Consider the following 14,319-nt stretch of genomic DNA (forward strand, 5'->3'; position numbering starts at 1 on the left):
CATCACTACCGCCACCACAGAATCTACATTTACTTTCCCCCTTTCCTTACTCTCCAGGACTTGGCAAGACTGAAACATCCTTAAAATGTATCCCCAATTGCCACTGCCCCCCATCAGGTCAAGGTCACCATGCCCCAGCTGCATCCTCCTTATCCCCCAGCCTGACGTTTTCCATCACAGAAGTCCACAGGCCTGTCCTCAAACCTTACCTGGCTACAGGCCTAACAGGCCTCCCACCTGGTTAACAATGTGATACTTTCCCACACCATCTCCTTCAGGAAGCCCCTTGGCCTTTTTGCCGTGAGTGGGATCTACTTCCCTCTCAGCTCTGCGCTCCACTGACAATTGTTCTTGGCTGCATACAGGCTGCATTCTAGAGATCTGTGAAGCTGAAGGACTGCTGCTGCGAGGTAGTCACGTGCTTCTGTAAATAACTGTTTATTCCTCTCCAGCACCAAGACAGAGCATACTGGGATGAAGGGATCTCTGCTCTTTCAGGTCCAACAATCCCAGTATTGCGCTTGCTTTCTTTACTCCAATATACTCATTTGTAACAGGGAAAAAAGATTTGGCTTTCAATCACCACTTATTTGCACAACGATCATTTCTCCGATGTCCACTCATGTGCCAGAAAAGGTTACAAAGCAGCAGTGAACAAGATAAGTTGGTTAACACACACAATGAACAGAAAGGAGACCCAGACACGGAGGAAGTATCAGATGGGCATTCCTGTTCTTGGCAAACAGAAATGCAGATGGGACCGCAATGCAGGTCTTTCTGAGGACATGCCAGCTGAGCTAAGATGTGAAGGGAAGAGCCTTTACCGCTATCTGATGGCCTAGTCTTCTTGAAGGCTGACTTTTTCTTAGCTGCCAAAGTGTGTGTGGCAACTTGGCTTTTCAATGCCACCTCCTAAAGGGCCACCACAGTGGCAGGCACCAGAGCTGGCTCTCAGCATAAGTGCACTGACTGAGCTGTCTCCACACTCTCCACGGATGTCCCCTGGCCTGTTCTGAGTAGTGTCTTTCTCTTAGTAGCATGCATTTGCCTTTCCTCTGTAAGTGGTTTCATAGTTCCTTTTCTTTTCGATTTTATTTTATGCGTATCAATGTTTTGCCTGCCGTGTATGCCTGTGCATCGCGTGTGTGCTTGGAGTCAGTGGAGGTCAGCTCCCCTGGAACTGAAGTCACAGATAGCTGTGAGTCGGCACATGGATGCCGGGAATTGAAACTGAGTCTTCTGGAAGAGCAGCCAGTGCTGCTAACTGCTGAGACATCTCTCCAGCCCCCAGCTCACTTCTTTTTAGCCATTTTTCCATTGTCCAATATCCCACAGTATGTTCATCCACTCATTTCCCAAGGGGCATCTTCCTTGCTTCTAGATTTGGGCAATTTTAAATAAAGCTTCCATAAACAATAACACATGTGTGCTCAGAGAGTGAATTAATCTTATTTACATTATTCCAGCTGCTGTGTTTTAGAAAACTGAAGAGTCAGAGAAAGCCCTCAGGAGGCTCCTACAGAGGTCCAGTTAAGAGATCCAAGCAGAGGTGGGAGCGTGGGATTGGCCCCTAAAGTGGAAGCAAAGAGATGTTCCCTTGGTGTCAGGAAGTTTTCATCTGATGTGTTTCCAAGGAAATACCTCCACGATTGCTTTCTTCATGTATTACAGAGGCACATAAAAAGAGACAGTCTATAAGCAGACAAAGGGGGAATTATTCTTATAGGTGCTTGTATATTAATAAGATGCAACTGATAAATGGATGCAAGGTGATTAAATAATCCCCTAATGCTGAAGTGTACACACGTTGACCTATAACTTTATTTCTAAGAATCTGTGCTTTGTATACACTCAGAAAAATATGCCAAGCACACACAGGAATAGTCTCTGTGGCCTAATTTCTAATATCGCTGTAAGGGATAATTTGTTATGGTCCATTTTCAGTATGAGGCAAGCTTAGAGTTCATCAGAGTTATAGATAAGTGGAAAATGCCGGGCCCTTTTCTCCCCTGGTTGGCAGCTGGCATTGGTTTCTCTGAGAACTCTGAGAATCGGAAAGTCATAGGTAATGTGCTATATGACTATATGACTGAGCCCATGATCAGAAAAGGGGGCGGTTACAAGGTCCACATTATTCATTAGTGTCAGGCTATGGAAAAAGAGGACAGGGATTTCTCAATATTGGGAGACTTCAAAAATAACAACTCCGTGTGCCAGCCATTCTATATACTCTGTCCTACTCTGCAGAACTGCACATTAAAAGCTGGTTTCACTAATCTCTTCCATTTATTACCTATTTCTAACATCTCTAAACTTGGAAAGAAACAATAATTATATGGATGATAGAAAATGAGTTTACAAATGTTATCTCTGCAACACACATACGCACACACACCTTAAAGCCATTTTATGTGGCTATAAAGGCAACAGAAGAGACCTCGGATGTACTGTGTTAAGAAACGCTGGATTTGTAATACATTGATACCTTGGTATAGTTTGGGTTATGAGAGTTTTTATTCTTGTATCCTGGATGATTTCAGCTTTTGAAACAAATAGATGCTTTCAGAACACACTGACAATAGTTCCAGGAATCTATCTACACAAAATGGTTGACCACGTAAGCGTTTTGATGTATACAGATGAAAAAAAAAATTACCTGTACAATGTCAAATACAGTGTGATTACAACAGAGCGGGTGAAGCCCATGTTCCTATGTGACCTTGCACTGGCATCTAACACGTGGGATTACATGAAGTAAAATCCTTCTGTTAATGCATGAGGATTCTCATCCTCACTGCTCCAATGGCCAAGTTTTGTCTTCAGGGAAGCCAACTTTACTGTTGCTTTCTAGAGAAACTGTTTTCGACCTCTATTATCTGGGCTGCCATGGAAGGTTAGAGAACAAGCTTTACAAATTGACAGCTCCAACACAAAAGGTAAGTTCACACAGCCGTCTTTCCTATGACAGATGATTTACTTTATGCTATGCAAACTTGGGCCATAAAGCAGCGTTAGAGAACTAGATCTACACACATGCAAGGCTAGGATTCTTCCCTCTCCCTTCTCTCCCTCTCCTTCCCTCTCTCTCTCACATCTCTCTCTCTCTCTCTCTCTCTCTCTGTTTGTGTGTTGTGTGTGGGTGTTGCCAGGGCTAGGTAGGCGCTCTACCACTAAGCTGCAAGCACAGGCCTTACATTCTCAAGCTCTGAAGAAAAGTTGTACCTGAGGGTTTTTTTTTTTTTTGGGGGGGGGGATTACATATTAATACTCATTCTTCCTTTATTTCAATCAGCAGTTTTCCTGTATGCTTGAACTAAATCTCTAAGTGTTACCAGTTCAGAGGCAGGCTTTTGCTTACATAGTTCATTAATCTTCACTAAACTATTTCTAACTTGAGTAGTGTAACAGGGATACTGTACTCACATTTTTTTTTCAGTTGCAAATGTATTTTTTCTTAAGGCAAGTATTCTAACTGCCTAGGAGTTCACAGAATGCTAAGGTATTTTGCAAGTCAATTCATGAGGAAACAAAAACAAAAACAAAAACAGAAAGCTTGGCTAAATCAATTCAGTTAAGGTTTAAGCTGAGCAGCCCTAAACACACAAACAGAAGCAATCACTCATCCCCCCTGCTTCCAGCATTGTAATGCTAACAGCAGCAAACAGAGGGTACCCTGGGAAGGAGAAGAAAGAGGATCTGTCCTAATAAAAATTAGGACGGGGTCCTCCCCTCAAGGACTTACCTGAGAGACAACTAACAGCCTTGAAGTATTGGCTTGCTCCAGCCATTTGCATTTTTTTCCTAACCAAGTAAAACCACAGAGAAACACTTTACGAGTAGAAAGCTCTATACATCATGAAACAAAATCTCCTGGAACCATGCAGAAAAGCCACAGTCCTGATGCTCCCTAGCAAGGCAGTTTTCAACATGATGTCTGACCAGGGAAAAGTGATGTAGAGAGGTCTGGAGTCTAGATCCGGAAGAAACTGGAAGAAGAGAATTGAAGCTGCCTGGGGTACTGACATGGGCAGATCTGAAGGTCCCAACTGCTGGGCAACCCTTGGGTCTCTGGGAGTTTTGGATGAGGGGGATTCCTGGAGCAAGGTGGGAAAGGCCAGGTCACTTTCACACAATGAAACCAAAGTTTTGGTTCAAAAACATTAGTAACTTCATGTGGTAATTACCAATTCACCGAAAGAGCATTTTGGAAGGCAGCGCCAAGCCTTGTGGAATGCTTCTCAACTAGATTAAACCTCTAGACTAGTAATTAGATGACTTTATATGAGACAGTGCTCCTGCTCCAACCTGAGCGATCTTGATCATTTCAGAAAAGCAACTTTAGCACAATAGCACAAACAAGCAACGTCTGAGCCTCAGTCTCAGCTCAAATACCATGGCTGGCAGCCGTTGCTCACCCTGAGACGGAATCAGGGTGCCAGTGCCTTCCAAGGAGCGTTAGAGGGGATTAAGATAGTGAGATAACGTGGAGATGAAAAGCACCAAGCCCCAGCCCTCATGGCATCCACAGCGGGTTGCACAGTCTGCTCTTGCATCAGCAGACAAGTTCCTGCCGTTTCATCTGCGGAGATATTTCGATAACAGTCATTGCCATAGTACCAAGTGCTTTTTACTAGACAGCCTGTTGAAAGACAGCCTGGCATCCTGTCAGAGTGACAAGCCACTCCATCGCGTCACAGACGGCAAGTGCCTAAGACGTTAGAACAGAAGGTATTTTTTTTCCTCCAGTGCCCCGAGACAGTACTGTTTGCTTCTTACAGCTGGTAATGTATGTGCAAACAGAACAGCTACAGACGCCGTGTTCACTGTTCGGTTTTAGGCCAAGCATTTTAGGTGCTATTTAACAATAAAAGAGCCAACATACCAAGCAAGGGCCTTAGAGATGGCTGGGGAGGGGAAGCCACTTGCCACAAGCATGGCAACCAGAGTATGATCCCAGGAACCAATGTAAAGGTGGAAAGAGAGAAACAACCCCTCAAATCCGTCCTCTGACCTTGCTAATGCACGCCCATGCACAAACACCAAATATGCAAAATTAAAAAAAAAAAATCGCTCCACATCCATGTATTTATTCCATAGTAGCACATGCACCTAATTCCCTTACTAACATCAACCCCAGCAGAAAGAGACACATTCTATCTGATCCGTATCCATCAGATCACAGGGTGCTCTAACAATCACGTGACCTGGAGGAAGGTAGAGAAGCCTGTGGAGTGGGAGAGTTGCCTAAACACGCTCCACTGTAAGCATTTCTGACTGACTCACTAAGGTCACCTGCAGAACCCAGAAACAAAAAGAACAGAGGTTAACACACCACACTGAATGCCCACGGGTACAGTTCCTTTCAGCGCAGTTGCTACCCATGCAGGGTCCTTTATACCCACCTGGGATGATGGGAGAGGGCAAGACTTCAGCGTCACAATGTTAAGTGTCTACGGGGTAGGTTTCTAGGGACACGGACATGAAAAGCGCTTTCCTTGCATGGCTTGGGGTGAAAATGAAGACGATGCCCTCTGGAAACCAACCCAAGCGGAGTGAGTGGTGGCGGGACACTGTTTTAAAATGCACACCAACAATCTGATTAAGATGGCTGGGTCTATAGATGTAACTTATTAATTATATATACTGCATATACAAATTAGGCTGCTTTAGGCAGACTTTGAATTTTCATCCCATATTCCTAAAGACTAGTTTATCTGGGTAGGCAACAAATTCTTTTTCGAATCTTCCTACTGGAAAACAGAGAGTATCTTTTGTTCAATAAAATTTAGCAATGGGCATAGATGCAGATAACCTCAGTTTATTAGAACAAAGGTTTTCTTTTCTTTAAGAAAGAGGTCTCACTGGGTACTCTGGCTGGCTTGGAACTCTCTCCGTACCCCAGGCTGGTCTTGAAATCACGGAGATCCATCTGCCTTTGCCCACCAAGCACTGGGACCAAGGGTGCATATCACCACACCAGGCTATACCAATGCAACTTTGTGGTAGAAGAGAAGGGAAAACTTTTCAAATGTCCACTAAAATTTGACATTGGAAAACAATTTTATAAACAAAAAGAGAGTACGATTCATGAAAATTAAGAGACACCAACACAGAAAAATCTCCAAGTGCCAGAATATACGTAGGACAAGAAAGTAAATTCTTGATCTGAGAATTTGGTTTGGGGGCTGGGGAGATGGCTCAGGTTGTAAAGTGTTTGTCGTGCTAGGCTGACGACCTCCATATGGATCCTAGGGCACATATAAAAAGCTAAGTTGGCCACATGCCTGCAATCCCAGTGTTGGAAGGCAGAAACAGGAGTCATTGGGGCTGACTGCAAAGCCAGTCCAGCCAATCAATAAGCTCCAGGTTCACTGAGAAACACAAGTCTCAAAAAAGTGGAAAGCACCCCACCCTTTCCTTTCTCTGGAACCAGGTGAGCAGCCCAGGCAGGGCCAAGATAAGGCTCAGGACCTGTGCAACAAGGAGGAGCTGTTCAAACAACTAGGTGATCTGAGGGTGAGGCTGTCCCAGCCTCATATCGCGAAGGTGACAGGTGGAGCCTCCTGTCCAAGCTCTCCAAGATCTGGGTTGTCTGCATCGTCCGCTTCCTCACTGTCATTAACCAGATGCAAAAAGAAATCCTACAAGGACAAGAAGTGCAAGCATCTGGACCTATGACCCAAGACGACTAGAGCTATGCGCCACCGGCTCACCAAGCACGAAGAGAAGCTGAAAACCAAGAAGCAGCAGCAGAAGGAGCAGCTGGGCCCGCTGTGCATGTATGCAGCCAAGGCCTGAAGCAGCAACAATAAAGGATAAGACTGGAAAAAAAAAAAGTGGAAAGCACTAGAAGACACACTACGTTGACCTTTGGCTAGCACATGCATGTGTTCACACATACAAACATGTGCACGTGTGCAACGCCCCCCAACACACACACACATACACAAACACAAGTAACAAAGAGTTCCTATACCAACAGAAGTACAAAAAACGCTGCAGCTAGCCGCTGAAGCCAGTGTCCCTGGAGAGAGCTGTGCTGAACAACTCCACCAGGCGCCCTCCGCCTCTCTGTATCTCTAAGGGCAGTTTGTTGGCAGATGGTTGGAAGGGACACCTCCCAATTGGCGTGATAGTGTCCTATGGGTTCCAGCAGAATGTCTAGTCCAAGTGGAGAAATGAACTTTTTCCGGAAGAACAGCTATGAGCGTAAAATAACAGTAATTAAAAAGGAACCAGTGGAAGAAAAGTTACCTTGTAGATGCCGAAGAACCCCAGGTCTCGCACCACCGACAGCGCGCTGACTCTGGGGCCGGTGGTGATCTCCCCAGCCACTTGCAGACGGATCTTGACAATTTCTAAAGGATTCGTGAAAATCACCTGGGAGCCTCCAGCCTAAAGGGAAAAAGAACAACTTAGGATTAAAGCTGAAACACGCTAAGGGATCGGGAAGAGAAGAATAATTTCTCCCAACGGAGTTTAGGATATTCTGTCCTCGCAGGATGACTGTTAGGGTCCCTGTCCATCAATCAAAACAGACGGTGGGTCAGAAAGATGGCTAAGTGGGAAGTGACTCCTGCCGAGTTGTTCTGTGACCTACACGCACACACACACACACACACACACACACACACACACACACACGGAAATAAATGTAATTGAATTTAAAATAGGAATAAAAAGTGCAGCTAGGAACCATAAATGTGACAAAAAATCTAGTTGTGGTGTGGAAGGCTTCAAGGACAGAGGTCCCAGCTCCTTAGTCTAGAGCCAGAGAACCAAAGAAAACAAAGACAGTAGGGAGACTGCTGTTGGCTCCACTCACACCGACATGACAAGGGACCCTAAGTGGCACCAACAAGTCCTTAGCATGCACAAGGCTCTAGGTTTGACCGCCTGCACCAAAAACCAAAGAGGATTTCACGAAGCGTGGATAACTGCTCCCACAGCATCCAAAGATACAAAGGCAGTAATAGACTAAACACAAAATAAATTAATATTCCAAGCAGAACAAATCTGATTCTCAAAATAGGAGGAAGCAAGGAGTACAGATTCAAATACCATTTGGGATTACTCTTACAATTTTATTTATAATTGCCTGTGTCTAGAATCATTCTTTTTATGTAAACCAAATGATATGTCAAAATGGCAAAAACGGGAATTATACCGACTACAGCTTATACTTTGTACACTGTGTGCTCGCTCGTTCCGGGAATGGATGGATATCACCCCCTCCCCCCAAAAATCACCAGTGAAATACTTAAAGCACAATGCAAGAAACCTCAGTTTGAAGTGAAGTCCATACTGATAATAAGCAATTATGTTTTTTTCTCAATATTAGTCAACGTGTCATTCCTTAATCACAAATATAGCAAACTTTACATACGCCAACTAAAATTAATCACGACACAGCACAACTCTGGATATTTTATTATGCAACGCTGCCACTGAGGCCAGACCACAGACATGAGGCTCACACAGCTTACAAGTTGCCATCACGGTAACAGGTAACTTTGGATGACGTCAAACAGATGTGCCTCCCGGAGAGTCTCTCCTCTCGGGACTCTGCACATGCATCTCTCAGATGCTCTGGCTGTGCTGCATGGGATGCATTCAGCTGCAAGAGTGATCTCGGAAGTGCTGTGTATAATAGCTACACGTGAGACCGAGAGACAGCGTAACTGCCCAATGGTGAGGACGCAGTAAATGAATGAATCTGAGCGTGCCCACGCACTGATACTGCAGACGGGATAAAAACACAGCGTTTAATTTTTTTCTTGGTATATTTTAAAATTTCTGTATACATCAATGTGTTACGAGGACAACAAAGTTAACAAGAAAGTAGAGAAAAAAATGTTTACTGTTTTTCTCGTTTCAACAATTTAGCATCTTCATCAGGACACATTTGTTCTTTAAAAAAAAAAAAGCAGAATTTTCCCGTGCCTGTGCTTACAGAGCAACGATATTCATCCATTTCCGGGACACAGGCTGCCTTGTCCTGGTCCACTCTCACCATGTTTTGCTCATCCCCTTCTCCACAGGGTCCTCATAAAGTAGGAAGTAGAGCCTGAGCTAGCATGTCCCAGGGCTGCTGTGTCCTCCCGGTTCACGCAATGAAGAGCTGCGCTTGCGCATACACTGCTGCTTCCTGCAGGAACCGGGAAAGCAGCCCCTGCTCCCACTGCCCTAAGTCTACTGCGGATTTGCGGGCCCTTCCTACACGACATGCGTCAGCTGATGAGGGTTAGCAGAAGGAAGGTGAGCTAGTCACCATATTAAGCACACAGGGACGGCTGTTTCAGTGAATCTGCACCAGAGAGCTCTGCATCTGAAAGTGAAGATCATTATCCAGACAAACAGTGCACTTTAAAGGGGAAAGGTTCCAGCTCAGTGCTAGAATGCTCACGGCCCTGGGTTTGATTGCCAGCACCACAAACAGGAAGCAAAAATTCTTCTCTAGGACAAACTTGTTGAGGAGGATTCACTAGGATGGAATTAGCTTAAGTGCCGGTTTCTCCTTCTGACGTTTGCTGCTTTTAGGCTCCAGAGAGGAACTACAGCCTGCAACCCTAACGGCTAATTTCTCACAGTCCAAAATGGGAGTGATACACAGCACATCCTCATGCCAGCCCTTCACAGCAGGTGAGGAGGGAGCTGCAGGCCCCACGTAGAAGACCTCATTTACCATAAAAAGCAAAGAAATGCTGAACATACACCACCGGGCTGGAGCTCAGGGGAGAGCAGCGATTCTATTCCCTTTCCCAGAAAGTGCCCCTTCTGTGTCCTGGCTGGGGCACAGTCACCTGCAGAGGCTGAAAGGGGAGGCTGACTTCTGGACTCCACGCCAGGGAACTAATAATTAAGAATTTCTGTACCTTGTGCTTTTTAAAAGTGTTCCTATCTGATTATGCACATGGAGGACTGAAAAATCTCTTTACCGTGCAATCTGTAGGCTGCCTGTCAATTCTGAGGGTTTTCTCATTTTCCATAAAAGCTATGATTTCTAATTCCGATCTCCCATATTATTTCAGAGAACAGCTTTTATGTTTTCCTTTTGATCTCACAACCAAGCATTGGCATTATCAAAGGTATAATTTTTAGGCACAGAATTGTCTCGTTATTTTATTTCTTTACAAACACCTGTAAAAGTTAACAATGCATCCAATAAAATGGGAACTTACTCCCAACTTCCTAACTCCAAGACAATAGAGAGACACCGGTTCTTAGGACTCGCAAAGCTGGATTGTGTTAAGGATAACAGAAGAGAAAAAAAATGACACTTCATAGGGCTGCAGGGACCAGGTGTATCAGAAAGAAATTGAAGTGGTACCAAGGAAAGGGACTGATGTATACCTATAGCCTCTGGCAGACTAAGAAATGAACCTACACACCCAAAGTGGCACACTGGAAAGGTGTCAAAGATGAAACATGTCCTTTGGAGTCTGGCTGGAAGGAAACGAGACTTGAAGGCACCAAGCGAAGATGCTTATCATTAGGTACACAGCGTCTGGGCATCTCCAGGGCTTGATGGCTGCACAGCGCCCTCACCGCCTGCTGCTCTTCCTACTCCTGCTCTATTGTCCATTCATAGCACCTTAGCCATGCCCCTGCCCTGAAGAGATCAAAGATACCTCAAATGGGCCAACAATGAACAGCAATGTCTATTGTGCACAGAGGCTTTGTGTCCCTCATCACTTGAGAGCTCTGGCTGTGCGAAGATACTGGCTTTTCTGTACATGCGATTTCCGTCACCAATCATTTTCTTATGACTTTCTAGAGTCTCTGGCAGGGTTTCAAAGAAGATGTGCCAAACTGACTCACAGTGGCATCCTCCAGTGAGGGCATGGACTCCTTGATGCGTTTCTTGCTTTAGCTTCCATTACTGACTTCAACTGAGAAAGAAACAGACTTGTGGTGGTTTAAATGAGAAATGTCCTACTTGGACTCCGGCATCTGAAACCTGAGTCCCCAGTTGGTAGCACTGTCTGGAGAGTCTGCTAAGAAGGTGTAGTTTCGCTGGAGAAAGTTCAACACTGGGGGTGGGCCTTGACAGTTTAAAACCTTACCCCACTTCTAGTTTTTCAGCTTCCTCCAGGCTATTAAAGATTCACATTTTCTCAGCTTGCTAGTCCTGCTGTTTACCTATCGCCAGCTGGATACGTCCCTGTCGTGATAGACCCATATCCTTCTGGAACCATAAGCCTAAATAAATTCATTCTTTCATGAGAGCTTTTCGTCACGGTGTCTCATCACTGCGACAGAAAGGTGACTGATAAAAGTAATGCCTGTTTCTGCCCCTGAATATTGATCTACATATTTATTCTCTAAAGTTCTATAAACACTCACATTCAAAGTTATGCTTAAGAGCATGGTACAGTGGCACATTACCTATAATCACAGCATGTGGGAGATGGAGGCAGGCAAGAAGACCAAGAGTTTCTTGGCTATATAGAAAGTTTGAGGTCAGCCTTGGATAGGTAAGCCCTTCTCTTAACTCACTCGATCCCTTATCCCCTTCTCCGATCCTACAAAGCAGAGTTCACCCTAGGAATTTCACAAGAAATTTTATCAAAAAGTATCCTTGTTCTTAGAGGATTTACAGTGAGAACAGAAAGAACAATGGACACTGAGTTATTATCCCACATGGATATTAGGTGGGTATATGGCTTAGACACTGCTTTGCATGTACCATGTATCTTTACGTCGGGGGAAACACAGAAAAGTCAGAACAACTGTTATCAGTTAAACTATTTAGCAAAAGTCACAGCTGACTTTAGTTGAGACACCTCAACACCGATGCTTCTGAAAGGGCATGTGTTTGGAGAGGGAGCTTCCAAAAGTGAATTAAGTTGAAATGAGCTTTACCATTGTACGTTTGTTTCGTTGTTAATTGAAGGGTAAGAGAGGGTCTTGTGATGTAGCCCTGGCTGGCCTGGAACTTGCTCAATAGACTATGCTGGCTTCAGTCTTGCATGACCTTCTTGCCTCTGCTGCCTAAGTGCTGGGATTTACGCCACCATGTCCTACTAAAAAATAGTCTTTAAGGAGGAACTCAATCCAATCTTACTAACGTTCTCACAAACCAAATGGAGACAGGGAGAACGGCCATGTCTCGAGGATACGGGGAAAGCTGGCCCAGCACTCGGAAGGTTCGTGGTAAGAAAACTGCCCTGAGTTTGAGGTCAGCTTGGGCTTTCAGGACAGCCTGGGCTATCCAGTGAGACCTATGCCCACAAAATAAAACAAGGAGAGGAAGCAGCCATTTGTAGCCAAGGAGGGCAGCCTTAGAGGAACCGACAAAAACACTGTCAGCACCTTGATCTTGGGACTTCTTGCTCCAAGATACGTTGAGAAATAGTACTTTCTCCTTTTTAAGCCGCCTAGACTGTAACACTCACATTTTGCCAGTCCCTCCCTATTTGTCCAGCAGCATATTAGGGCTACAGAGCAGCAAGCAGAAGAAACAGCATGTGAGAAAAAAAAAAAAAAAAAAAAAAAAAAACTAAAAGGCATATATGACAGTGTTTAGGTCCAGAAAAGACAGCTCAAAGGAGAGCAAGGCCTTTCGTATCTTGGATGTTCTGAAATGTGAGGGGGAAAAAAAAAACGTTAATTAGCAACCCAGGAGAGCTTAGGATCCTTGGTGTCATTAAACATGGCACAGTCAACCCCAAAGGAAGTGCTGGAGAACAGCACAGCTGAGTTACCCTCGAGTCACAGGCATGTGACCATGTTTTACATCTTTTCTGATTTTTTTTTTTCTTGTATGTGGTTGCATGAGGCCCAAGAGCCATAGGCTGCGCACACCATGTAGTGTGAAAAGAAATGTCACAAAAGCAGTGACAGGGGATTCTCTGGGTAACGGACCCACAGTAACACGTCAATCAAATAAAATGTCAGTCAGGAGCATAGTTATGACAAGCCTTACAGCACATGCGGTTGATTATTGAGACTTAATGCCATACTAGGCATTACGCTAACAAGTTATGAGCGACTTGACGGTAGAGTTGGTCTTCACGATGTTGCCACATTTTCTGTTTAGTGAACAAGCTTAGGCTGGTGGGTAGGGATTTATCTCACAGGGAGCCATAAAGCCGGAAGGCAAGGGTGACTTCCTGGTGTGGTTCTGACGGCATACTTACACTTATTGTCGTTGCTTAGAGACAAGGTCTCCCTATGTAGGCCTGGATGGCCTAGAACTCACTATGTAGAACACACTGGCCTTGAACTCAGAGGTCTGCCTGCCTGTGCTGGGATGAAAGGCATGCACTAGCAAGATGGGCTCATACAAACTGTTCTCATCACGGCAGCAAGAAGAAGGCTCTATCCAGAGTGCTTGGCTCTAGATCAGTGGTTTTCAACCTTCCTAATGCTGTGACCCCTTAATACAGGTCCTTACATTGTGGCGACCCCAACCGTAAAATGATTTCATTGCTACTTCATAATTGTAATTTTGCTGCTGTTATGAATTGTAAATCATATAGGTATCTGAATTGCAAAAGGGTCTTGACTCACAGGTGGAGAACCACTGCTCTATATACAACAGATGGCTATGAAAGAGAATGACCAAAAATGAAACTACTGAGGCAAATCATGGAAAGAGACTGGGCTTGAAAGAAGGCCTGGACCCTGACTGCCATCCTGAAGACTGTGGATGTGGTGTGGTTAAGTTTGAGTGAGGGGAGAGAATGTAGAAATAGATACCTTCTGAGCTGCAGGGAAGCATCCAAGATTTGGGAAGAGGCTGAGATAACAAAGGGGTGTGTTTGGTGCTAATTTGAAAAGAAGGGGCCCAAGCCAAGGGCGACAATTAGGGTCTTAGCAGATTGGGATAGCAGATTGGGAGATAAAAGGTACAATTAAGACAATTACACCTGTAAGGAGAAGGGGAGGTAAGGTGAAAGGAGTTGAGTTCTTGCTGCTATTTTACAGGACGGAGAATAAAGAGAACTATGACATAGAAAGGAGAGATTGTGAGTTCGGAGATAAGAGCTAAGACACAGATGAGGTCACATTCCACTGTAACTCAAGAATCTGTATGAGTTTGGAAGGAGATTTAGAAACAAGAGTGGTAAATGAAAACCGACTATACAGTATTGTCCTGGAAATCGGGCAGGAAAGTTAAGTTGAGAATGTGGCTTCTGGACAGTGAACCAGTCAACAAGATCCACAGGCATCAGACAGAGTCAAAGGTCGTAGGTAATCTAGTACGAAAGCAGCGTGGATGCTGAGGCAAGGAGGAGGAAAAATGGGTGTCATGAGAGTATGAAAAGGACAATGGGTATTTACAGTGATTCAGGAGGAAGACAGAGAGTGTGT

General features: G+C 44.7%; 1 protein-coding gene and 1 pseudogene across 2 annotated transcripts in view; one reads left to right on the forward strand and one right to left on the reverse strand.

Annotated features, from left to right (window-relative positions):
- Nucleotides 1-14,319, reverse strand: part of Slc25a13 (solute carrier family 25 member 13) — a 166,127-nt gene that overhangs the window by 20,855 nt on the left and 130,953 nt on the right. For both annotated transcript variants that reach the window (XM_021638287.2, XM_021638288.2), the window contains exon 14: nt 7,255-7,395. In XM_021638287.2, the coding sequence (XP_021493962.1) occupies nt 7,255-7,395 (141 nt within the window). The remainder of the gene's footprint in view (nt 1-7,254; nt 7,396-14,319) is intronic.
- LOC110549273 (large ribosomal subunit protein uL29-like) lies at nt 4,490-6,798 on the forward strand (annotated as a pseudogene).

This window comes from Meriones unguiculatus, chromosome 21, assembly GCF_030254825.1.
Source record: "Meriones unguiculatus strain TT.TT164.6M chromosome 21, Bangor_MerUng_6.1, whole genome shotgun sequence".
NCBI classification, from domain to species: Eukaryota; Metazoa; Chordata; class Mammalia; order Rodentia; family Muridae; genus Meriones; species Meriones unguiculatus.